Genomic DNA, 25721 nt, shown 5'->3' with positions numbered 1-25721 from the left:
ACACTCCATCAGTGTAAGTCTCAGAGATTTCTGGGATATTTCATTATCTGCTTGAAGTCTGATCAGTAAGAAAAAGATAAAACGTCCAAAGTCAGAACAGGCTGCAGGTCTGCAGTGCTTCTGCTTGCTCCAGGAGGATTCAGAGTCAAGACATTTCGCTCTCAGTTTTGGGAGAAGCCTGAGGCAAGTTTGCACACTAGCAGTATGTTAGCACACATAATAAATCAAACACACGTTTCAATTTGACTTCGTGTCTGTGACTCTATCGTGAAGCCCATAAAACATCACCAGCTAACAGATTAAACGCATCAAACTTCATTAACACTGCGCGAGCTGCTGACGTTACTAAAAGTCACGGTCTCCAGTTCTTCGAGTTACTATCAAACACTGTCGCATCTTCAGAAAGCCTTTTGTTTTCATTTGCGCTGCATCTGTCATCTGCTGTGTAGGAGACGTGCGGTTGTGACATCTGTTCAGCCGAGCTAATAATATCTCTCATCCGGCAAAAACTACAGCGCATCAACAAGATTTACAAAGCAAATAAGATATAAAAAAAACACCCTGAAATAAACCACTACCGACAAGATAAACTAGTTTACTGACAAGGTGCGTGGTGATAGCGCTGTTTTCACTTTAACACACTTATCTGCGTGTCAGGGGCATGTTATCTGGGAATAACGGCACCGTATCGCAACAAAACAGACATGAAAGCATCTGGAATTCTGCACTGATTCATCAGAGTTTCAGTGCATCGTTACTTTCCGAAAATATCAGTCTTTGAAGGGATGTCAATAGGCCAATCAGGCACAGCTATTTATGTCACACAAAAAGGATCATTGCAACTTTTTTCCATACAATTCTATAATAATAATATATGAATTTCTGAGAAGAAAAGCTTAAACTGTAAGATATAAACTTGCAATTCGATTAGAGAAGTCCAAATAGTCAGACATAGACTTACATTTATGAGAAGAAAAGTCTAAAATGTGATTTAAACTTGAAATTCTAAGAAAAAATTCTAAACTGTGAGATACTGTGAGATGACTTACAATTCTAAAACAACATTTCCAAATTGTGAGATATAAACGCACATTTATGGGAAGGAAAGTCTGAAATGTAAGTTAAACTTGCAATTCTGAGATAAAAGACCAAATTGTGAGATAGAAACTAATATTTCTGAGGAGAAAAGTCCAGATTGAGATATAAACTTGCATTTTTGAGAAGAAAAGTCCAAATTGTGAAATAAACGTACAATTCTAAAACAACATGTCCAAATTTTGATATAAACTTGCATATTTTAGAAGAAACGTCCAAACTGTGATATAAATTCTCATGTCTGAGACAAAATGTCCAAGTTGTGAGATATAAACTTGCATTTTTTAGAAGAAAAGTCCAAATTGTGATATAAATTCTAATTTCTGAGACAAAATGTCCAAATTGTCAGATATAAATTTGCATTTTTGAGAAGAAAAGTCTGAAATGTGAGTTTAACTTGCAATTCTGAGAAAAAAGGCCAAATTGTGAGATATAAACTAATATTTTTGAGAAGAAAAGTCCAGATTGTGACATGAACTTACAATTCTAAAACAACATGTCCAAATTTTGATATAAACTTGCATTTTTTAGAAGAAAAGTCCAAATTGTGATATAAATTCTCTTTTCTGAGACAAAATGTCCAAACTGTCAGATATAAATTTGCATTTTTGAGAAGAAATGTCCAAATTGTGAGACATAAACTCACATTTATGAGAAGGAAAGTCTGGAATGTAAGCTAAACTTGCAATTCTGAGATAAGACCAAATTGTGAGATATAAATAATATTTTGGAGAAGAAAAGTCCAAATTGAGATATACACTTACAATTCTAAAACAACATGTCCAAATTTTGATATAAATTTGCATTTCTAAGAAGAAAATTCAAATTGTGATATATATATACTACGTTTCTAAGATGAAAAGTCCAAATTGTGAGATATAAACTGAAATGTGAGTTAAACTTGTCATTCGGGAAAAAAAAGACCAAATTGTGAGATAGAAACTAATATTTCTGAGAAGAAAAGTCTGAATTGAGATATAAGCTTGCATTTTTGAGAGGAAAAGTCCAGATTGTGAGATATAAACTTGCATTTATGAGAAGTCTAAAATGTGAGAGTTAAACTTGCAATTCTGAGAAGAAAAGGCCAAATTGAGATATAAACTTGGACGTTTTAGAAGGAAAATCCAAAATGTGATATAAACAACATTTTTGAGAAGAAAAGTAAAAAAATTGGTGAGATACAAACTTGCATTTGCAAGAAAAAGTCAAAACTGTGGGATTTAAACTCACAGTTGTGAGAATGTTAACTTGCAATTCTGAGAAGAAAAGTCCAAAATATGAGATTTAACCTCAAAATGTCAAAATCATGAGATAAAAATTCGCCATTACCCTTTTAATTCTTTAATTCCATTTAATTACACGCCCTGCAGAAACAAATGCACCATAAATAACACAACACCACCAGACATATATATATACACAGCACCTTTCCTTACAAAGCACACAAAACATCATAAATCTGATTTGAAGCGTGACGTGTGGAGATGAGCCCGTGGAGGCTTTAAAGCAGTCGAGTGCCTCTCTTCCCACAATTCTCATCACCATCGGCGAGCCTGAAGGACCAAGAGCAGCGAAAACAACAGAATGGAGAGCATCTCTGTCCTTACAGACAGCTGACCTCTAAATAATTTACATAAACGCTAGCTGTAAAAGAGAAACTTTACAACCGCGCCAAACAAAACACTACAGACAGTGAGAAAGGATAAAACACCCTGTTCTTGATGAGAAATTCATTCATGCTCTGCAAACACTGTATGATTGCATGAGGATGTTTGGCATTTTCTGCCTGCCGAATCTTATTAAGATTTGTAACCTCGTGGTCACATTTTCTCATAGACCGAAAGGATCCTCAAGGTACAACAAATACCTTCTTACATTTACATGGTAGAAATGTGATACACGGTTTATTTCGTTCGTAGGCCCCGAGTGAATCCTGTGACATTAATCCACAAGCGTGCAGCTCACAGACAGACTGAAGCCTATTGTTTCTCAAATGATTCACCAGATTCTCAACAATTCCTCAGGTAATTCATATTAGTTTTACAGCTTTATACTCTTACTTTATTACGGTGATGCCTTTCTGCCACACACATATTATTTTTTCCACTCAATTATGTTGTAATACCGAGATGTTTTCTCATAAAAACAACATAATTATTTTGTTAAAAGAACATTTTTTCTCGTAATAACAACATATTATGTCCTTAAAACAATGTTTTTCCCGTTACAGAAGATATGATTACATCATGTGAGCGAGCCAAGCGATTGTAAATCAAAATAGGAACAAAAAGAAATAAAGAGAAATTACAAACAGTTTGATTTTATTATTATTAGGGCCTATTATTATTATTATTATATTAGGCCTATTGTTGTTGTTGTTAAGCTATTATTATTATTATTATTATAATTTCGTTCTGTTTGAAAAATGGACAAACGAAATTTAAGCTAAATTTTTCGACTCTGCCTGTCTTTACTATCCCATCACGCAGAATAAGAGTTCATCGGATGTACCGCTCTGCAAATTAGTCACAAATGCGTTTTCTTCATGGTGTTTGGCTGTTGTATAGGATTTTTTTCTTGCAAATATACATCATTCGGAGCTGGCACAATCTCTTGCATTTTGATAACAGAGGAAGGAAATATAAATGTCTTTATTTTGTGTACTTCCACAATAACAACAAAAATGTTATAAAATGCTTTTGTAAAATAACAGGGTGCGCTGTCTGTTGTTATGTCTATAGACACTTTGAAAGGTCTACTTAATAAAACAATCTAAAGCAAATTTGTATTTAATTCGTCATTTTAACGAGAAAAGATGCCGTTTTTCGAAGAAAAGATGTTTTAATGAGAAAACATCTCGTTATTACGAGAAAAAATGTAGTTTTAACTAGATAATTATGTCACTTTAATAAGAAAACATCATTATTACGAGAAAAATTTTTTGTTTTAACTAGATAATTATGTCATTTTAATAAGAAAACATTGTTATTACGAGAAAAAATGATGTTTTAACGAGATAATTGTCATTTTAATGAGAAAACATCGTTATTACAAAGATGTTGTTTTAACGAGATAATTGTCATTTTAACGAAATAACATCATTACAAGAAAAGATGTCTTTTTAACAAGATCATTTTGTCATTTCAACGTGATATCTCGTTATTACGAGAAAAGATGTTTTAACGACATAACATCTCGTTATTATGAAAAAGATTTAGTTTTAATGAGATAATTGTCATTTTAACGTGATAACATCTTGTTATTACGAGAAAAGATGTCGTTTTAATGAGGAAACATCTCATTTTTACGAGAAAAAATGTAGTTTTAACTAGATAATTATGTCGTTTTAATAAGAAAACATCTTGTTATTACGAGAAAAAATGTTTTAACGATATAATTGTCATTTTAATGAGAAACATCTCGTTATTACAAAAAACGTTTTAATGAGATAATTGTTATTTTAACTAAATAACATCGTTATTACAAGAAAAGATGTCGTTTTAACAAGATAATTATGTAATTTTAACGTCATATCTCTTACGAGAGAAGAAGTTTTAATGACATAACATCTTGTTATTATGGAAAAAGATGTAGTTTTAACGACAACTCGTTATTACGAGAAAAGATGTAGTTTTAATGAGATAATTGTCATTTTAATGTGATAACATCTTGTTATTAAGAGAAAAGATGTCATTTTAATGAGAAAACATCTCGTTATTACAAAAAATTGCATTTTAAAGAGATAATTGTCGTTTTAATGAGAAAACATCTCGTTATCTCGTTATTACGAGAAAAAAAATAGTTTTAACTAGATAATTATGTCGTTTTAATAAGAAAACATCTTGTTATTATGTGAAAAAATGTTGTTTTAACAATATAATTGTCATTTTAATGAGAAACATCTTGTTATTACAAAAAAGCTGTCGTTTTAAGAAGTTAATTGTCGTTTTAACGAAATAACATCATTATTACAAGAAAATATGTAGTTTTAACAAGATAATTATGTCATTTTAACATCATATCGTTATTATGAGAAAAGAAGTTTTAACAACATAACATCTCGTTATTATGAAAAAGATGTCATATTAACGACGTATCTCGTTATTATTAGAAAAGATGTAGTTTTAACAAGATAATTTTCATTTTAACATGATAACATCTTGTTATTACGAGAAAAGATTTCGTTATTACATCTCGTTATTACAAAAAATGGCATTTTAAAGAGATAATTGTTGTTTTAATGAGAAAACATCTTGTTATTATGAGAAAAGATGTAGTTTTAACTAGAAAACATCTCGCTGTTACGAGAAAAGATGTTGTTTTAACGACATAACTCGTTATTACGAGAAAAGATGTCATTTTAACAAAATATAGTTTATTACAAAAAAATGGCATTTTAAAGAGATAATTGTCGTTTTTTAATTATTTAATTTCGTTATTACGACAATTGAGTGGAAAAAATAATATGTGTGTGGCAGCAATGCGTCACCGTACTTTATATCAACTGTTGACTCATATAAAAGAAACTCTGAGCAATACATTTTTCTTTAGGTGTTTTTTCCATAAAAAACACAATCACACATTCCTGAACTTACATGAACAGGCACAAACCAGTAATCTTGACGGTTTACCTGCGGAATCCTCCTGTAATGCTGACGGTGGCGGAAGGGTTGACAAAGATAACAGCTTCCTCCACTATAATCTTCAGTGCACTGGCTTCTGTCCTGCTCACCGGCTTACTGATGTCCTCATAAAACAAGAACCCTGCGATGAGAACGGATGAATAAAAGATTAAATGACAAACTATTGCACAAACTAGACTTGCACTGTCTGAAAAAAACCTAAGTGAGAGGTGTTTGCCTGCAAAAACCCGCTAAATGTGGAGAAATGCAGCATTCCATCACTTGCTCACCAATGGATCTTCTGTAGTGAATGGCTGGCGTCAAAATGAGAGTCCAAACTGCTGATAAAAACATCACAATAATCCACAAGTAATTAATGTGATCTTTTTATCAGCTGTTTGGACTCTCAATCTGACGGCACCCATTCACTGCAAAGGAACAATTTAAAAAAATACTTTTCTCCAAATCTGATGGAGAAACAAACTCATCTACACGTTGGATCATCACTTTCAGCAGATCTACATTTTTGGTGAACTATTCCTTTAATGGCACATACACAAAACAAAAAAAAAAAATAAACTACCACTGAAAACTTTCTTTGTCAGACTTAAAGACAAATACACAGTAGACGTTCCTGGTTTTTATCTTTGTGTTTTTGATCTGCTTTCTAATATTGTGAACTTCTTCCCTTGTGCTGCTGTCACACTTAATAGAGCACAACCGACAGGTTCCAGAAATAAAAAACCCATTAATTTTCTCCATAGAGAAAATGACTTTTAGTGATAAAGCACCTTGAGTGACAGACTTGAGTGCACTTTAAAGTTGCTTTGGATAAAAGCATCTGCCAAATGCATAAATGCAAATGTAAAAAGTGCATCACCCGAAATCATGATGAGAGATCCATCAATCAGTCTCCACATTCTATTATATGTTAATACTTTGCAAAAATGTAAATATTGTGTGTGTATACATATATATATATATATATATATACACACACATACATACACGTGCACAGTTCAGTTGAATGATACAGTTTACCCTGTATTTACCTTTGTTGTTATTGTGTTTTGTGTTCATCTGCTTCTCCCATTTGTTCTTTTTACATTGACTATCACTCTATATAGACTAATACAATCAGATACAACAATATTTCTCAAATATTTATTACAAAATATACTAATAAATTGAACATTCACTTCAATGGTAAGACATGACTGGATGTTTTCAACTGATTTCCTATTGAACTGTCACCAACTGAACTGCAGTGTTCAAACCATTTCAGATATAGTTAATTAAGCTACAAACTCTATCATAATGCACAATGTTTCAATCTAAGATGTATTTTGAGGTGCAGCTCGTCATATTAATGGAGTGTTTTCACTAGTTAACAGTAAACCGGTTACCTCCCTGGTGAAAAAACCAGCATATGCTGGTAGGTATGTTTTGATGCTGGTTTAAGCTGGACCTTTGCTGGTTTATGCTGGTCCTTTGCTGGGTCATGCTGGTCCTTGACCAGCAACATGACCAGCAAAAACCTTCAAATTGCAAATCCGCAATCATTTAATTCAGATCGGGTTTCGGAGCGGACTCGCGAGTTATAAACTGACTGATTCAATTGAAATTCTATCATTCAGTTCACTGGCAAAAACCAGATCAAATGAGCCATTCGTTTTCGAATCGAGTGGTGGGTGAAACGGAGCTTTTCGAAACTCCGAATCAGTTACACCACTGCGTCGCAAACTGTTTCGAACCACTACAGTCAGATCACGGATCGTAAATCATTTGATTCAGATCAGGATCCAAATCGCCTATCGCGAATCATTAGCAGGTTTGCAAATCCTTTGATTTAGAACAGAACTTTGGAGCGGGTTCGTGACAGGGTTGCCAGGTTTTCACAACAAAACTAGCCCAATAGTTGCCCAGTCGCGTTTTTAGAGGGTCTCCGTAAATAAAAACGTAAAATTAGCATTCCAGGGGCTAAATATTACGTTATTGGGGTATTACGTTGGCGCGGGTTCGGGAATCATTTCGCAAATTGAATGAATCGCGCTCCGAAGTCCCGATCTGAAATTATGGTTCGCGAATCATTATTCAGATCCGGTCAACGCAGCGCAGATCGTGAATCAGTTGATTTAGAACTTCCGAGCAGGTTCGTGAACCTTTTGATTCAGATGGCAAATCGCAAATTGAATCAAATTATGTCCCGACCTGAAATAATACTTGCATCCCAATGTGCATACTATCTATCCTAAATTCTATGTGATAGTAGTAATTTTCAATACTATTTAGGGCAGGGTGGATAGTATGCACATTGGGACGCAGAGAAAGATTCGCGAATCATTATTCTGATCGGAACTTTGGAGCGGGTTCGTGAATCTTTTGATTCAGATCGGGGAATTTGGAGTGCGGATTGCGAATCATTTGATTCACATCGGGACTTTGAAGCGCCTATCGCGGATCTATAAATAAATAAATATAAATAAATAAATAAATAAATATATATATATATATATATATATATATATATATATACAGTTATACAGTTATAAAAACAAAAAGAAAGGAGAAAGAAAGAATACACAGATACAAATTCCTTAAGAAAATTAACAAAGGTTTTATATGTAACCATGGACAAAACAATTTCATCAATCTTTCTCAGAAGAGTGACAAAAACAGCAACTCACTTCAGTGTCTGACTTACATTATAATTACGTCCATAATCTTTTGTGAAATTTGGATGAACTCATTTTTTTCATATTTAAATAGAGAACTATAGTTTACAAAGTCGGACATCGCTTGTTATGATTTTCAAAGGCACAGAAGTTAGTAGGGACGCTATGACATGTCTTTACCAATAGCCAGCCACTACTAAATTGTCCCTAGCAGTAATTTTGATCAAACAATTAAATGTCTACAGTCTGTCATCATGTCCCCACCAATGCCGAAATCAAACCTATGCCCCATAACACTTCATAAGTGGAGACTGATGCATGCAGCTATAAGTAGATAAAGCAGTTTTGGAGAAAAGCATCATATATTTCATGTCATCTACTGAAGTTTTCGTCCTTTACACAAAACATACGTTTGAACTTGAAAATAAACACATCACAAGCGCACAGCCAGAGAAATCACTATGAAAGCCGAGACCTTTTCCAACAGGAGAGTGTCTGATCCGCCTCTCACCCGACTGGAAATCTCCTGAGCCGGATCTGCATAATTGTTTGAAGCCAGCATGTTGTTTATAGATCAGCAGGTCGTGAATGAGCGCCTGAAGACAGCGGTGGAAAATTACAAGGCCTGACGATTGAAAAATACTAGCGATGTGAGCTAGGAAACAATCTCTGCCTCATTAAACTTACAGTAGGTTTTCCTAAACAATCAGTAATTAACAACACGACCCTCTATCATAAATCCATATTAACCCTCAAGGCCATAAAACAACAGGTCAGATGAGGTAATCGCATTAAACGCTAACAATAAAATCATATCATAACTCATAAACGAGTTGACAGCGGGAACACGGCTGGCCTTTTCCCAGCCTGATTGATGAGCTCTGAATGTAAAACAACGGAAACCATCCCCATTCTCCCACTTCCTTCCACCTCCCGGGAGGGCTTTAATAAGTGACGCTCCACATAAAACCAGACTCATCGATAAGCTTATTTATATTCCGAGGGGTTTTGCGTGAGACGCTCCCGAAGGTGACGGGTGGGAAGACTGAAGCACAGTACAAACGGTAAACAGTGTGATTTTCAACAGCGCAGGGGCCCTCGGTCCCAGACACACGCCGTCAGAGGCCGACAGCTGCATAAAAATGACCGGCAAATGATGAGTGTGGTTTGGCAGGAACATTTATCACGTCTACACTGTGTTTTTACTCACAGAGAAAGAGAGCGAGGTCGGGCTTAAAAACATTCAAACACTAGAAAAACTCATTCTTCTGTGAAAGCATTATGAGCTACAGCAAAACAATGTTGTTTTAGACACATACTCTGCTGAGTACTGTAAGTGCATGGTAAAAACATGGTACTTTAGAGATATGCTAGGGCTGGGAATTGGCATAAACCTCTCAATTCCATACTGTAATGATTTTCAGCTGCTGATACTTTTACGGAGTGTCTATTTACACCAAGTGCAAATAGTCCGCCTTGTTGGCAGAGGCTATTGACACCCTCCAAACATCAGCTCCAGTGGCATAGTTGTTTTTGGGGTTTTTTCTCCCTTTTCAAATCTCATATCACATCGGAAAGGCATTTATTTTCAAAAGAAGAAAGCAATCAAAAAGTTAAAAAAGTAAAGTATCAGGTAGGGTTAGGGCTTTATTGTCCCAATAAGGTGGCATCCATTTAATAATGTGAATTAAAATGATCATTTACAATAAATATGTTATTATTGCATACTCTTTTATAACATACCACAATACTGAGGTTCAGATAATTGCCACTATTTGCAATAAGTAGTTTAAATAGTAGACAATCCTGCTATTTTAACATTGTGTAAATAGAATCCACTGCCCATTTTTATTTATTTTTTTTATTAAGCATGTTTTAATAATAATAATAATAATAAGTAAGTATTTTTGCTTATTTAAATATAAAACTGTAATTCTAAAAGTAGTTTAAAATTATAATTAAAAACACAACAATAAATGAAAACAATGCTGTGTAGTTAAGTATTTTTCAAGTAAATATTTAAGCTGCCAGTCCAATATGGCTTTGAGTTTTTAATGAGGTATTACGTCAAATTTAGTTGTTGTTGTTGTTTTGTTTTGTTTTTTAACACTTTATACATTTTGGCTCTCTGTGTCCCGGATTTAATAATTTAAAAAAGTAAGTAATAAAAGTAAGTCAATTAAAACAATTGTTTGTATTTTAAGTATCAACTAAATATTTAGCTGCTGATCCAATAATTACTGAGATCAAGTATTTTTTTAAGTCTTAAGTATTTTTTATTAAGAATTTTTCATGCATTTAGCATGAAAGTTTTAATACTTTAAATATTTAAAGAAAAAGTACAATAATTAGGCTTTAGAGTACTGTTTATAATAAGTAAAAACAATGAAGTGTGGTCAAGTATTTTTCAACTAAATATCTGCAATTTTATTAGTAATTTTGTTTATTAAGTTTTTTTGTATTAGGCTTTTTTTATGTATTTAGCAATTCATAAATTTTGGCTCTCAATGTCCAGGATGTTAATTGCTGTTTTACTACTTTGAATGTGTAACATAATTGACTGTGTTCACTGTTCATACATTTTGCATTAAACATTGAGCGATTGAGGTGTTGTGTTGCTGGATGTAATAATGAACATAGTGGTCGTCATTTACTCCCGACATCTGAGCCGCTGAAGATGCTGTGGATTACGTTTGTTTGTGAAGGGAATGCACCTCCCGATCTACATATATCCGTCTATGTTCACGCAAATCATTCATGATCCAGTTTCACTTACAGCAGAAGTGAGTAAAAGGTTTTTTTTGTAAATCTTTGCAATCGCTTTTCCTAATAACGTGCTAGTTAGCAAGTTTAGCGACTAAACGCAGCTAAATGCGGCTAAAGTAAACAGGCTCGTCACTCCACAGAGAGAAGAGAGGGGCGGGGCGAGCAGAGCTCATTAACATTTAAAGCAACCTTGACCAGAACAGGATGATTTTTGCAGAGCTGATTTCGGCAAGGTAAAAATGGTGTTGTTTTACACTACCATTGAGAATTTTTAACCAAAGTAGTTTACAACTGAGTTAACAACACAAATAAATGCACAGCCATTTGCACTCTGCATCGAAAACATATATATGAACGTGCTGTTGCACCTCTATTAACTTTTAAGGCTTATTTTGCGGCATTTATAATCCTTTTGATATGTTGTGTTAAGGAGTTGTAAAAACCGCTATTACCTTACGAATAAATCACGTTTGTGCCGAACTCTACTTACAAAGCAAACCAAAACAAACAGTCTCCTTCGACCCATGAACGTTTATCTCAGTTATTGTACGCAAACTCACACTCTGAAGCGTCTGTCATAGCAAATCAACACGTGCTGTTGTGAATAATTAGGTGTCTTCTCATAGGATAAGAACGCGCAGCCTCATTAATAATTATGAGACACCGACACGTCATTGATGTACTATAGTCCATTGCCACGTCACGAAGTGTGACGTCAGCACAATGTAGATTTTAAACCCAGAAGATGAAAATAGAGCAAAAAAGCTTAAAATTAACCAGTTTTCTCCAACAATTAAAATGAATGGATGCTAACATTGCCATATATGATGTGCAACACAAACACCTCTGCTCAAATCTCAGAAAAAGTACTCCGGGGTTTCATGAACCTTTAAGACCCTAAAGAATCATATCAACTTGTGGAAAATGGGCATCCGATGACCCTTTTAAAAATTGTTTTTGTCAAGAATCTGTCACACCCCTGTGGACTATTTTGTTGGTTTTGCCCTCTTGTGTCCTTATTTGGTCTTTCCTGTTCCGTTGCTTGTTATTACATAATTGGTTAATTGCTCTCACCTGTCCTTGTCCGGTCAGCACTCTTATATAAATTTGGTTCAGTTCTTTGTTTTTTGGTCCGTTCTTATGTTGTCGCTAATGTTGCCAAATGTTAGTTTGCGTCGTGTTGGATTGTGTTTTCCCTGCTGTTTCAGTTTGTTCCTGTTCCCGTTTGGATTATCTTATTAAAGCAAGTTTATAATACATCTCCTCGTCCCTGCGACTTCTTTCCCACACACGACTCGTGACAGAATCACATTTTGTAACAAAACAGATTTTTTCCCACCTCTGGCCATGGCATAATCATAGCTTTCAGACATTTTTTCATGATAAAAACATGTTTTTGGACATAGTGAAACCATGCTTGTTTTTGTACATATAAATTCATATGTATACATATGTATAAAAATGAATACTATTAATTTAAATATATTTAAATTTAAAGATATATTTAAAACATTTCATGTTGACCTAAGTCACTGCCTTGGAATTGTAAGGTTCTATTTGATAGAACCCTTTTTGTTTTCTAAACAAAGGCCCAAAATGAAAACAGCTTACAAAAGAAACATCACATAATGTAAATAAGTTGTCACAAAAAAAGAATAACCAAATAACTAAATTTTGTAACTAAGTCAGATAGAACCTTACAATTCCAAGCGATGAAGTATCTTTTCACGTCTACGTTTCCAAACCCCTTCAGTCCAAGTGTCAGTGTTTACCTGCGGTCTGCATGCGGTTCAATCTGATGCTGGGCTCGCTCAGGACCTGTTCGAACGTCCGCAGTCCTCTACAAAACCAGTTCTCCGCCGTTTTGGGTCCGACCCCGAAGACACTGCTGAACAACTGAGCCAAAAACATGAACAGACACACATGAACACACACACACTCACTTATCCGCCTGCTAAGCTCTGAAGTCCCGAGAGACTTACTTTACCTTCATAGTCCGATACCTCTCATCATTCAGTATCTCTTCAACTCTGGAGGAAGATCCGCATTCAAAGATCTCCTGTGAAGATAGAGACGTCAGATACGCCTAAGCCACACAAACCATTAAATCCAGCTCAGCGTATTCATGAGCTGCTATGATTAAACACGCTAACTGTAAATAATCTGCGCACACACGCACACACAAGGCGTCTTGGTTAATTGCAGCTTAATAAGTCTAATGAAACGCTCGTTGCGTTGTCTCCCATTGCTCTGGTGCTGTTGTGAAGATGCTTTATTTGCTGTCTTACAGTCTCTCACCCTGCAGGAAGCAGAATCCGTGTATTAATCACATTCAGAGCGTGTTGCTTTCACATTTATCACTGTGAATGTGGACAAAATGATTGACTTTCCCTTCAAACACACTTCCCAGAATCAGAGAAGTAAGTCTCAGGAATGAAAATTGGGAGAATCATCATCTTCATATCAATCTATTTACACACTCCAACATCTGGGTTTCTCAGAAGAAAGTATGTCATATGGGTTTCAAACCACATGGAGACTAAATGATGACTGAAAGATCATTTTAAGTGTGTTTTTGTTTAAGAAGTTGGTGGAAAGCTGCTCACAATTCATTATCATCAAAGAAATGGAAAGCACTGGATGTATGAAGACCATTATAGAGATGTTAGAGTTTTGATTTGACGTTTTACTACTGTACATGCTGTCAGTGATCCTACAACTTTCAACACTAAGGAAAACAGTGTTTTTGTCACACATCACTCAATTATTAAAAGCTAATTGTCTTTCATTTTTAAAACGGCATAATATTACAAGTTCCTCCTTGTATTCTCATGACTTCAGCTGTCAAACAAACAAAAACACAAACAGTCATCTCTGCTGAAATACTGTAGGTGAATGTAGGTGAATATCATAAAAACAAGTCACATTTAACCCCCAAAACAAAAGGAAACAAAAATGGCCTTAATTGTCCTAAAATCAGATATTACAGTGTATATAAAATAATTTCTGTATAAAATCATTAATACAAACAAATAAATATTAAAATAATCAAACAAATAAAAAAAAAAAAATAATAATATAATATATATTTATTATAATATAATATATAATATAATAAATATTATATTATAATATAATATATAATATGAATATATTTCATATATATATATATATATATATATACATATATTTCATTTGCAAAAACAGATCAATTCATTTTTTATTAAATCAAAAAGCATGTCTTTTATTCTGCATTCAAATATTATCAGTCAAACTGCATTTTTGTTGTTCTGATTAAAACATAATGACTAAAATAATACAGCTAACTAACACAATAAAAACATTATAACACAATAAAACACACATTATGAAAATGAATGAAAACTGAGTTACCTGTTTTTGCAAATGCAAATGTATATATAAAATAATTACAGTATATAAAATCATTAATATATATTTATAAAACCTGAGGATATATTTATAATTATATATGTAAGATTTTTTAATGTTATGCTCACCAAGGCCATATTTATTTGATAGAAAATACAATAGAAACAGTAATATTGTTTTAGTCATAGTGAAATATTATTGCAATTTAAAATAACTGTTTTCTATTTGAATATATTTTAAAAGGCAATTTATTTCTGTGATCAAAACTGAATTTTCTGCATCATTACTCCAGTCTTCAGTGTCACATGATCCTTCAGAAATCATACATATTTAAAGCTTCAAATAATATTTAAATAAAAATTATATTATATTATATTATATTATATTATATTATATTTTGTTATGTTATATTATGATATGTTATATTACATTATATATTAATTTTAATAATTCTGTATTATAACATTTATGTAGTTAATGGGCAAAAAGAAAATAAATATCTGAAATCTGAAAATATATTTAATTGTTAGAATTTTAGGGGAAAACTGTTACTTGAAAGAAAATAAACTTTGAACTATAAAATACATGTTGAATAAATTATTTCAGCCGGTTGTCAAAGCAAAATTTACTGAACTAAGTAAAATGAAAATTGATGAAAATTTTGTAGACATATTTAAAACTAAGAAGAAAAATATATATTATTATATATTATATTTTTACATTTAAATAAGCATAAATAATAAATATATATCAAATACATACAAATTACTGTTTAAATAATGTTTTTGGGGGAACTTTTTGCTGCTTGAAATAAGATAAAGTTTAACTGATATATATAAACGTAAACATTCTTTTGTCAGGTTGGCAAAGCAAAATTTGTAAAATTAATTAAAATTGTATAGACATTTAAAATTATTATTATTAATAATAATAATAATAACAAAACTAAAATATTATATTATATTATATTATATTATATTATATTATATTAATAATTATGCATTATATATTACATGTAATAAACGGACAAAAAATAAATAAATACCTGAAATCTCAAAATACATTTATAAATCTTCAATATGAAGTATATGGACAAACTTTAGGACCATTAAGATTTTAACTATTAACATTTTTTACATTTAAATGAGCATATATAAAAGGCAATACATCAAATACTTTCAGAAATTACTATTTAAATAATGTATTATTTTTCTACACTCCTGCAGTAAGAATGCTTGCTTGTAGGATGAAATACAACCTGAACACAATCTCGACAGGTTTGAGATTCAGCATTTTATCTCATTTAATACCCTCTCAACTTCTTTTTGTGAAATGTTTGGCTCTGTCATTCTGTCCAAACCATGTCTCGCTGCTTTCACCCTCAGGAAAACAAACAGCAGTGTTATGGAAGCGTATCAGAGCCTCAGCAGGAGCAGAGCAGCTCTGATGACCTCAGACGCGGTCAGACAACTGCTGATGTGAGTAGTGTGAGAACAGAGAGACAGAGAGAGGATGGACGGGTCTCAGCGCTCCCTCGGGCTCGCACCGCACCTCTATGATGGCCCTGCTGTGTTCTCCCAGGCAGGGCAGATGCTGCGTGTCCTCCAGGCGACGCAGGCCAGCAGGGAGGCTCTTGAGAACGGACGCGGCCCTCCGGAACGCCATGTTCGGCCCCTGATCGCCACAGAACTCCAGGTTCTCCGCCAGGACCTCCAACGCATCCTACAGCAGCAGACAGGAGGAGATGAAGTGTAAAAAAACAGTCACTCAATTATTAAAAGCTAATTGTGTTTAATATTTAAAACAGAATAATAATGTGAGTTCCGCCTTGTTTTCTCCAGACTTCAGCAGTCAACCACAAAAACACAAACACACATCTCTGCTGAAATACTTTAACTAAAAGTAGGTGACTCTTAAGAAAAAAACATGTCCAAAACAGATTTAATCACCAAATCAAAAGTAATAATTACAGTATATAAAATCATAAATACAAAAAAAAAAAAAAAAATAAATAAATAAAAATATGAATGTTTAAATGTTAATATATGAGTTCATTTGCAAAAACAGATCAATCCATTTTTAATTTTTTTTTTTTTTTTAATCTGCATTCAAAGTAATATCAGTCAAACTGCATTTGGTTTGTTTAATTAAATTATAATATAAAAATTAAATAAAGAAAAAACATGATAACACAATAAAAAATATAATTTATGGAAATTAATACAAACGGAGTTATTCAATTCAATTCGATTATAAAGCATAAAATAAAAGTCAAAAGTTTGGAATAATTACATTTAAAAATATTTTATTAAATAAATCTCTTCTGCTCACCAAGGCTGGATTTATTTCATCATAAATACAGCAAAGGTAATATTCAAAAATATTATTACGATTTAAAATACCTGAATAAAAATCCACCAATCTATATAAGATCATAAGTAAGATCTAAAAATAAATAAATAAATAAATAAATATTTTATTCATACTTTATGCTTTATTTTTAAAAGTTAGTTTTTACAAAAGTTACACACATCTCTGCTGAAATACTTAAACTAAAAGTAGGTGAATCTCAAGAAAAAAACATGTCCAAAACAGATTTAACCACAAAATCAAAAGGAAAGAAAAATCATTTAAAATTTAAAATTATTTTTAAAATAATTACACATAATTAAATGAAATCGAAATATATGTTTATAGAACTTTAATAAATTAACCAATTAAATTCAATTATAAAGCATAAAATAAATAAATATTTCTCACACACACACACATAACTAAAACTAGGACTATAAAGCTATTTTTGTTACCTGAAATGAAATAAACTTTAACTGAAATATAAAAATATATATTAAAATTTTTTTTTTAAATTTATTTTATTTCAGTGAGCTACCAAAGCAGAATTTATTGAACTAACTAAAACTAAAATAAATGAAAATTAGACATAAAAAACTAATTTAATCATTAATATTTTTTTAAAATTTACATTATCATAAATAAAGTTTATCAAATATTTTCAAAATTTACTATTTTAATAATATACTATTTTTCCACACTATTTTAATGAGAATTTTAGGGCAAAATGTGCTTAATAGTCATGACAATACTCTTTATAATAATATAATTTACTAATTTTGCTTTTAGGGTGACATACAACAGGAGATGAAGTGTAAAAAAAACAGAAAGCACAAAAATAAAACATTTATTAAAAGCTAATTATCTTTCATTTTTAAGTAATGCTAGGCAAAAGATTAATCACAATTAATTGCATCCAAAATAAAATTTGTTGACACAATATATTTATTATGTAAATATAAATACACACACATACAGTATATATTTTGAAAATATTTACATGTATTTACATGTATATATTTGTATTCATATAATTAATATTATATATAAATATAAATCTATTTAAAATATAAACATATTTCTGTCTTAAATACAGTATATCCATGCATGTGTGTGTATTATACATAATAAATATACACAGCTCAAGAAAATTTACTGTATTAACTAAAACTAAATCAAATGAAAACAGTATAGGCATATAAAAAAAATTAAAAATTTTAATGAAAACTAGTTCAAAATATTCCAATGACACTAAGATAACCCTGACATATATAAAATGATCTATAAATTATAAATATGCTTTTTTGATAAATATCTAAATAATATATTTATATAAAGATCTATAAATAATATATTTCTCTACCAGGACCTCCAGCGCATCCTGCGGCACAAAGACGGTGAAGAATGACAGGCGAGCAGACAGGCGGAGATGAAGTGTGAAAAACACAGAAAATATGACTGAGGAAAAAATGTAAAAAGGTCAAATAAAAGGCAGCAGGAGTGAGGAAAACAGATGAAAAAAGAAAGTAAGTCAGGTGTAGGTTTACACAGGCGGCGCAGTGACCCGTGCCGGCGGGCGGACAGCAATCAGAGAGTGTGCTGGCACTCTTTCCTCTGTATTCCTCCCATCATGCTGTGCTCCTGTGCCAGGCCGTTTTTCAGATGACCTCACAGCGACTCGTGGCTCTGTGATCAGTGGAGAGGAACCTGTCATTTTCCACTTGTTCACAAGAGTCTCCCTGAGGGCCGCCGGCCGGCACACGCGTGTGCGAGTGCACGTGTTCACACGCTACAACGTCATACACTTCATTTAGGGAGAAACGAACAATGGTTTAGCCATTGCTTCAAAGCTCCTGCAAAATTCCTCTTTTTTACAGAATAAACCAACCAGATGTGACCCTGGAGCACAAAACCAGTCTTAAGTAGCAGGGGTAGATTTATAGCAATAGCCAAAAATACATCGTATGCACTGTAAAAAATAAAAAACACAATTTGTTGAGTCAGCTTAAAATAATTTGTTACCCTGCTGCCTTAAAATTTTAAGTTCAGTCAGCTAAAATAAGTTTAGTCAACTTGTTAAGTTGTACTAAGTAACAACTTATAGATATTTGTGTTTGCTAAACTTAACAGATGGGTAAGTTGATTCAACTCAAATATCTAAGTTGTCACTTAGTATAATTTAACATTTCAAGTTGAATAAACTTTTTTTGAGTTGACTGAACTTAAAATTTCAAGGCAGCCAGGTTACAAATTATTTTAAGTTGACTCAACAAATTGTTTTTTACAGTGTGGGTCAAAATGATCGATTTTTCTTTTATGCCAAAAAATCATTAGGATATTAAACAGAGCTGGCCCTTTCTATAAGCGAACTAAGTGGGACCACTAGGGGGCCCCCACTCATGGTCCGAGTCATTAAAGGAGAAGTCCACTTCCAGAACAACAATTTACAAATAATTTACTCACCCCCTTGTCATCCAAAATGTTCATGTCTTTCTGTCTTCAGTCATAAAGAAATCATGTTTTATGAGGAAAGCGTTTCAGGATTTTTCTTCATATAATGGACTTCATTGGTGCCCTGATTTTGAACTTACAAAATGTAGTTTAAATGCAGCTTCAAAAGGCTCTAAACGATCCCAGCCGAGGAAGAAGGGTCTTATCTAGCGAAATGATTGGAAATTTTTTTTTTTTACTTTTTAATCACAAAAGCTCGTGTAGCACAGGCTTAGAAAATAAGATGGAGTTTTTCGCCACACTCAGTACACAGACGATGAACTTAGACGTGATTCGTAGTAGTGATGAGAAGTTCGGATCTTTTTACCAACTCGGACCTTTGAGTCTCGTTCAGCAAAATGAATGAATCTTTTTTCGAGTCATTTTGTTCATTTTAGCAAAATATAATTAAAATGTTACGTGTTACTTCCCTAACACATCTACTGCTTACACAAACATTGATCACACTACAAACAAGACAAAACTATAATGCTATAAGAAACAGAAAAGATTCATTCATTGTTTACCTGGGTCTTTAGTCTATGATTAGCTCAGCTCACCTCACCTCTTATCTGACAAGTTTTCGGGTTTGAGTCATTCCTTCATCACGTGACAGCCCCATAAGATGAACGAACCACTCGAAAAACCAAAGACTCGAAACAGGTGAACTAATTCCAGTACAGAACCTAATAGGATGTTGCATATGCGTGACTGAACTAATCACTCCCCAAGACGACTCGTTCTTCCTGAGTCACATTGAAGATTCGTTCAAAATGAAAGAATCACTCAAGAACGGTTCATTACTAATTTGTAGCTTCGTGGACGCACATCCCAGAGCCTGTGCTACATGAGCTTTTGTGCTTAAAAAGTATAAACATTTTTATTTTCCAAAAAAATGACTGATGGTTTCACTAGATAAGACCCTTCTTCCTCGGCTGGGATCATTTAGAGCTTTTGAAGCTGCATTTAAACTACATTTTGTAAGTTCAAAATCAGGGCACCAATGAAGTCCATTATATGAAGAAAAATGCTGAAATGTTTTCCTCAAAAAACAATTTCTTTACGACTGAAGACAGAAAGACATGAACATCTTGGATGACAAGGGGGTGAGTACATTATTTGTAAATTGTTGTTCTGGAAGTGGACTTCTCCTTTAAAGCGTCCTTGCTAAATAAAAGTATTAAACTTTGCAATTATTAATTAATTTAAAAAAAAAATCACTGACTCAGAGCTTTTGAATAGTATAGTGTATAATGTTATGAAAGCTTTTTATTTCAGATAAATGCTGATCTTTGGACCTTTTTATTAATCAGATGTACTCAACTGTTTTAAATATTGATAATAATAAATAATAAATGTTTCTTGAACAGCAAATCAGCATATTAGAATGATTTCTGAAGGATCATGTGACACTGAAGACTGGAGTAATGATGCTGAAAATTCAGCTTTGATCACAGAAATTAATTACATTTTAAAATATATTCAATAGAAAGCTGTTATTTTAAATAGTAAAAATATTTCAAAATTTTACTGTTTTTGCTGTACTTTGGATCAAATAAATGCAGGCTTGGGCAGCAGAAGAGACTTAAAAAAAACATTAAAAATCTTACTGTTCAGAACCTTTGCTCAAATGCTCAAAAGTACAGTGAAAACTGTAATATTGTTAAATATTATTACAAATAATACAGTTATACAAAACCTGAAATAATTGTTTTATATTTTTAATTTATTTTTAACTTTAATTCTTTTAATTAATAAACTTTTAAATGTAATTAACAAACATTTTTAAACATTTAAAACTAGAAATAACATTTTTATAACTTTTTATAACGTTACCCAAACCTTCACAGTACATATTTTGTTTATTTGGCCTTGTGCATGCTTTTCTCCAGCTACTCCATCTTGAAGGAAACTCTGTCGCCCCCTTGAGTGCTGAGGTTTGTCAGTAGAACAACAGCACATGTTTAGTATGTACAACGAGCCGGTGTGAATCAATACATGCAGCCGCTTTGTTTTCACGACATGAATGTGCCCAGACATATTTAAAAACCCTCCCGACCGTGACATACAAGACACCCTTGACACCAAACACACACATGCACACACACACAAGCACACGCAGTACTGGTTAATGAGAGCAGCGGGCTGGTAATGCCGGGGGTCACGGGGTCGAGTCCTGCTGTGCCGCAAGTGTATGCGGCGAGGATGAGGATGAGAGTCCTGGAGTGTGAGGACAGCGGGAGTGTGTGTGAAGTGTGTGTGTGTGTGTGTGTGTGTTTGAGCTCCTGCTGCGCCGTAGGAAACTCTCAAGAGCTCACGTCTCACTGAGAACTCAAGACGAGATCTGCAGCTTTAATGAAGACCTCTGAACACACATCTGCACTGACTGCTCCCTTAATGGTGTGATATTACATTAGCATTGAGTGTATGATGAATGAGTGGGAGTCTCTGCAATAACTGTGAGATATTCTGTATTTGTTTGGTGAAGCCCACATGTTTAGATGCAAAGCTAAGTGTTGATTTTTTACTCATTGATTTTTTTTCCCCAGTGGACACTTGAAAACAAACTCATATTCTGGGTTATCCGAAGGTCAGTGCAAGCCTTAGACTAAACACTGAGCATTTGAAGCATATTGTACACAACCGTGGCAGGAGTAGTAGACGATTTGCAGTTTCTGTCTACAGTAATTGTCTGATGCAACTTCAATACAACTTGATGCTCATTTAATTCAGCTCTATTTTCTCTCTTTTTAATCTGTATGAAATATGTGACCCTGAACCACAAAACCAGTCTTAAGTCGCATGGGTATATTTGTAGGTATTGCCAAAAATCCATTTATGGGTCAAAATGATAAATGTTTCTTTTATGCCAAAAATCATTAGGATATTAAGTAAAGATCATGTTCCATGAAGATATTTTGTACATTTAATATGGTAAATAATAAGAGCTTCATTTGGACAACTTTAAAGATGATTTTCTCAATATTTATTTATTTATTTATTTATTTATTCAATTATTATTATTATTTTTTATTTATTTATTTATTTATTTTGCACCCTCAGATTCCAGATTTTCAATTAGTTCTATCTCAGCCAAATATTGTCCTTTCCTGACAAACCATATATCAAAGCTTATTTATTCAACTTTCAGATTTAATAAATAAAAAAAAAAAATAAAAAAAACAGTAAAATACACAGATCTATATAAGATCACAGGTAAGGTAAAACAAAAAAAAAAAAAAAAGAAAGAAAGAAAGAGAAAGAAAGAAAGAAATAGAAAAATGTATTATTTATACTTTATTTTTCAAATGTGTTTTTTTAAAAACTCTGATCATGATTTCTACAAAAAAAAAGCCAAAAAGTTGATCCAAAGAACAGCAAAAACAACAAAATTTAGAAATATTTTTACTATTTAAAATAACTATTTTCTATTTGAAAAAAATGTAAAATGTAACTTATTCCTGTGATTTCAAAGCTGAATTTTTAGCATCATTACTGCAGTCTTTAGTTTCACATGATGCTAAAGAAATCATTCTAATATTCTGATTTGCTGCTCAAAAAAAACATTTATTATTATTATTATTGTTGTTGTTGTTGTTGTTGTTGTTGTATTGAAAACAGCCATGTAGAATTTTTCAGGTTTCTTTAATGTATAGAAAGTTCAGAAGAACAGTTTTTAATTGAAATAGCAATGTTTTTAAACATTATAAATGTCTTTATCATCACATTGATCAATTTAAAGCATCCTTGCTAAACAAAAGTATTAATTTCTAGAATTTCTTTCCTAAAAGAAAATTATTTTCCAAGCTTTTGGTATAGTGCCTAAAGCTACAAAAGCTTTTTATTTCAAATAAATGCTGATCTTTGGATATTTCTATTAATCAAATGTACTCAGTTGTTTTAAATATTAATAATAATAATAATAATAAAAAATGTTTCTTGAGCAGCAAATCAGCATATTATAATGATTTCCGAAGGATCATGTGACACTGAAGGCTGGAGTAATGATGCTGAAAATTCAGCTTTAATCATAGGAATAAATTACATTTTAAAATATATTCACATAGAAAGCAGTTATTTTAAATGGTAAAAACATTGTAAAATTTTACTGTTGTTTGCTGTACTTTGGATCAAATGAACGCAGGCTTGGTGAGCAGGAGAGGTTTTTTTTATTTAAACCACTGTGTCATTTTTATTGGATTTTGCTCCAAGTTGGTCTATTATTATGGTATGACCTATTTCATATAATCACTTAAAAAAACAAAACTATCAGTGACTGGTTGCTTGAATCAGACAGATGGTCTCTCCTGCCAAACGGTGCTGTTTTTAGCCAAAAATAAGCAGGTTTTATGCTTAAAACACTGCCTGTGTGCAGGTAAACCTGTCCTGACTCCAGAGAAAATCAATTTCCAGTGACAAGTGGATTGAAGCATTGACTTCACTAGCAATGCTTTATTTATACCAGAATACATTTCAAACTCCAGCACTGATCGACTCCATAATGCACTCCTGAATCAATGAGGAACATACAGACAGACGCCTGACCGCTGCCGCCCGCACAACATGAACATTTCTCACAGAGGAACTTTTATTTATGACCCCAGAACTGTACAGCAGCTCTAAAAATAATGGACAAGCCGCAAAAATGCTTTCCAGAGGCTTTCATCCATGCAGCAGCACACATAATGACCGGCGTATCTGCTGCCGTATGATGTAAATACCAGCTATCAGACGTGTCCTGCAACGGGGTAACACGGCGCTTTAATGACTGCCCGTGTGTGCTGGCTTTCATTACCAGACGTGGCCGTGATTCCGGGCCGGATGTATGATGAAGCGCGGGGCGCCGGAGAGCTCGGCCCACTGGGTCGTTAGAGAGATCGATTCAGCCAGGCGGGAAAGACCTTCGCTCGGCTGCTGTCAGCGCAGCTGCGGCACCAGAGGCCAAGAGATGAAAGCAAACAACACGCGACCACTGCTCATTAATGTCTATTTACACCCTCCACATTAAATCAGCCAGTTTTCATTCACACACACGGTTTGCTGCGCGCTTTCACAGTGTGTCGGTCGGCAACGCTACATACTGATGTATTGATCGATGTGTAGGCCTGGGAAAGATGGAGAGATGGAAACTAGAAACTAGAGTCATGACGACAGAAAGCAAGAAACAGAATGAGAGAAAGAGAAAGAAAAAAACACACAGTAGCTCTGTATCAAAATGTTTAAATATTTGTTAAATATATTATGATTATTATAAAAAAAAATGACAATGTTATATATACACAATTACATAGTTATATATATACACATTTTATATATTATTATTATAATAATATACAATTACTATTTGTATAATTTAAATAAATAATTTAAAAGTGTTTTTATAAAATGTTACATTTCAACCATAACAAAAAATCTAAATTGTAACATAATAATAATAATAATAATAATAATAATAATAAATAACTATATAAACTGTTATTTAATAATATATATAATAAATATTAATATATAAATATATATTAATATATAAACATGCCAATATTTCATTTAAAGTGTTTTTTACAATGCATAATGCATAAAATCAAACCAGAACAGCGTAGAAACCACATAACATGATAAAAAGCTTAATAATAATAATAAATTATTACTTAATAATTTAATATATAAAAAAGTTACATTTCAACCATAACAAAAAAATAATTGTACATAATAATAACAATCATAATAATAAAATAACTATATAAATTATTTGATTATTTAATATATAAACACGCTAATATTTTATTTAAATAGTGTTTTTTACAATGCATAGTGCATAAAAACAAACCACCCTAGAAACTACATAACATGATAAAAAGCTTATAATAATAATATTAATATTATTAATTAATAATTAATTAATTAATAATATTAATAATAAATTACTTAATATATAAAAAAGCTAAATTTCAACCATAACAAAAAATCTAAATTGTACATAATAATAATAATAAAAATAATAATAATTATTATTATTATTATTATTTGATTTAATCAGTGTTTTGTTTTGTTTGCTTTTTTACAATGCATAGTGTAGTGTAATAATAATAATAATAACTATATAAATTGTTATTTAAAATTTTAATATATAAACATGCAAATATTTGATTTAATTAGTGTTTTAAAAATAAAATAAGCCCAAAGCACCGTAGGAACCTTACAACATGATGAAAAGCTTATAATAATAATAATAATAATAATGCTATTACCTAACAATTTAATACATAAAATGCTAAATTTCAACCATAACAAAAAAATCTAAATTGTACATTATAAATAAATAAATTAATAT

The 25721-nt window shown here is 32.3% G+C and overlaps 1 protein-coding gene across 1 annotated transcript in view; it reads right to left on the bottom strand.

Moving 5' to 3' along the window:
- dntt (deoxynucleotidyltransferase, terminal) overlaps positions 1-25721 on the bottom strand; it is a 192236-nt gene that overhangs the window by 121621 nt on the left and 44894 nt on the right. The window contains exons 7-10 of the mRNA XM_051126245.1: positions 16100-16270; positions 13146-13217; positions 12931-13054; positions 5727-5859 (exon numbers count right to left, since the gene is read on the bottom strand). Coding sequence (XP_050982202.1) covers positions 5727-5859; positions 12931-13054; positions 13146-13217; positions 16100-16270 — 500 coding nt within the window. The remainder of the gene's footprint in view (positions 1-5726; positions 5860-12930; positions 13055-13145; positions 13218-16099; positions 16271-25721) is intronic.

The sequence above is a fragment of the Labeo rohita genome, chromosome 13, assembly GCF_022985175.1.
Source record: "Labeo rohita strain BAU-BD-2019 chromosome 13, IGBB_LRoh.1.0, whole genome shotgun sequence".
NCBI lineage: Eukaryota > Metazoa > Chordata > Actinopteri > Cypriniformes > Cyprinidae > Labeo > Labeo rohita.
The sequence above is the reverse complement of the archived record's forward strand: the minus strand, read 5'-3'. Positions and strand labels throughout refer to the sequence as shown.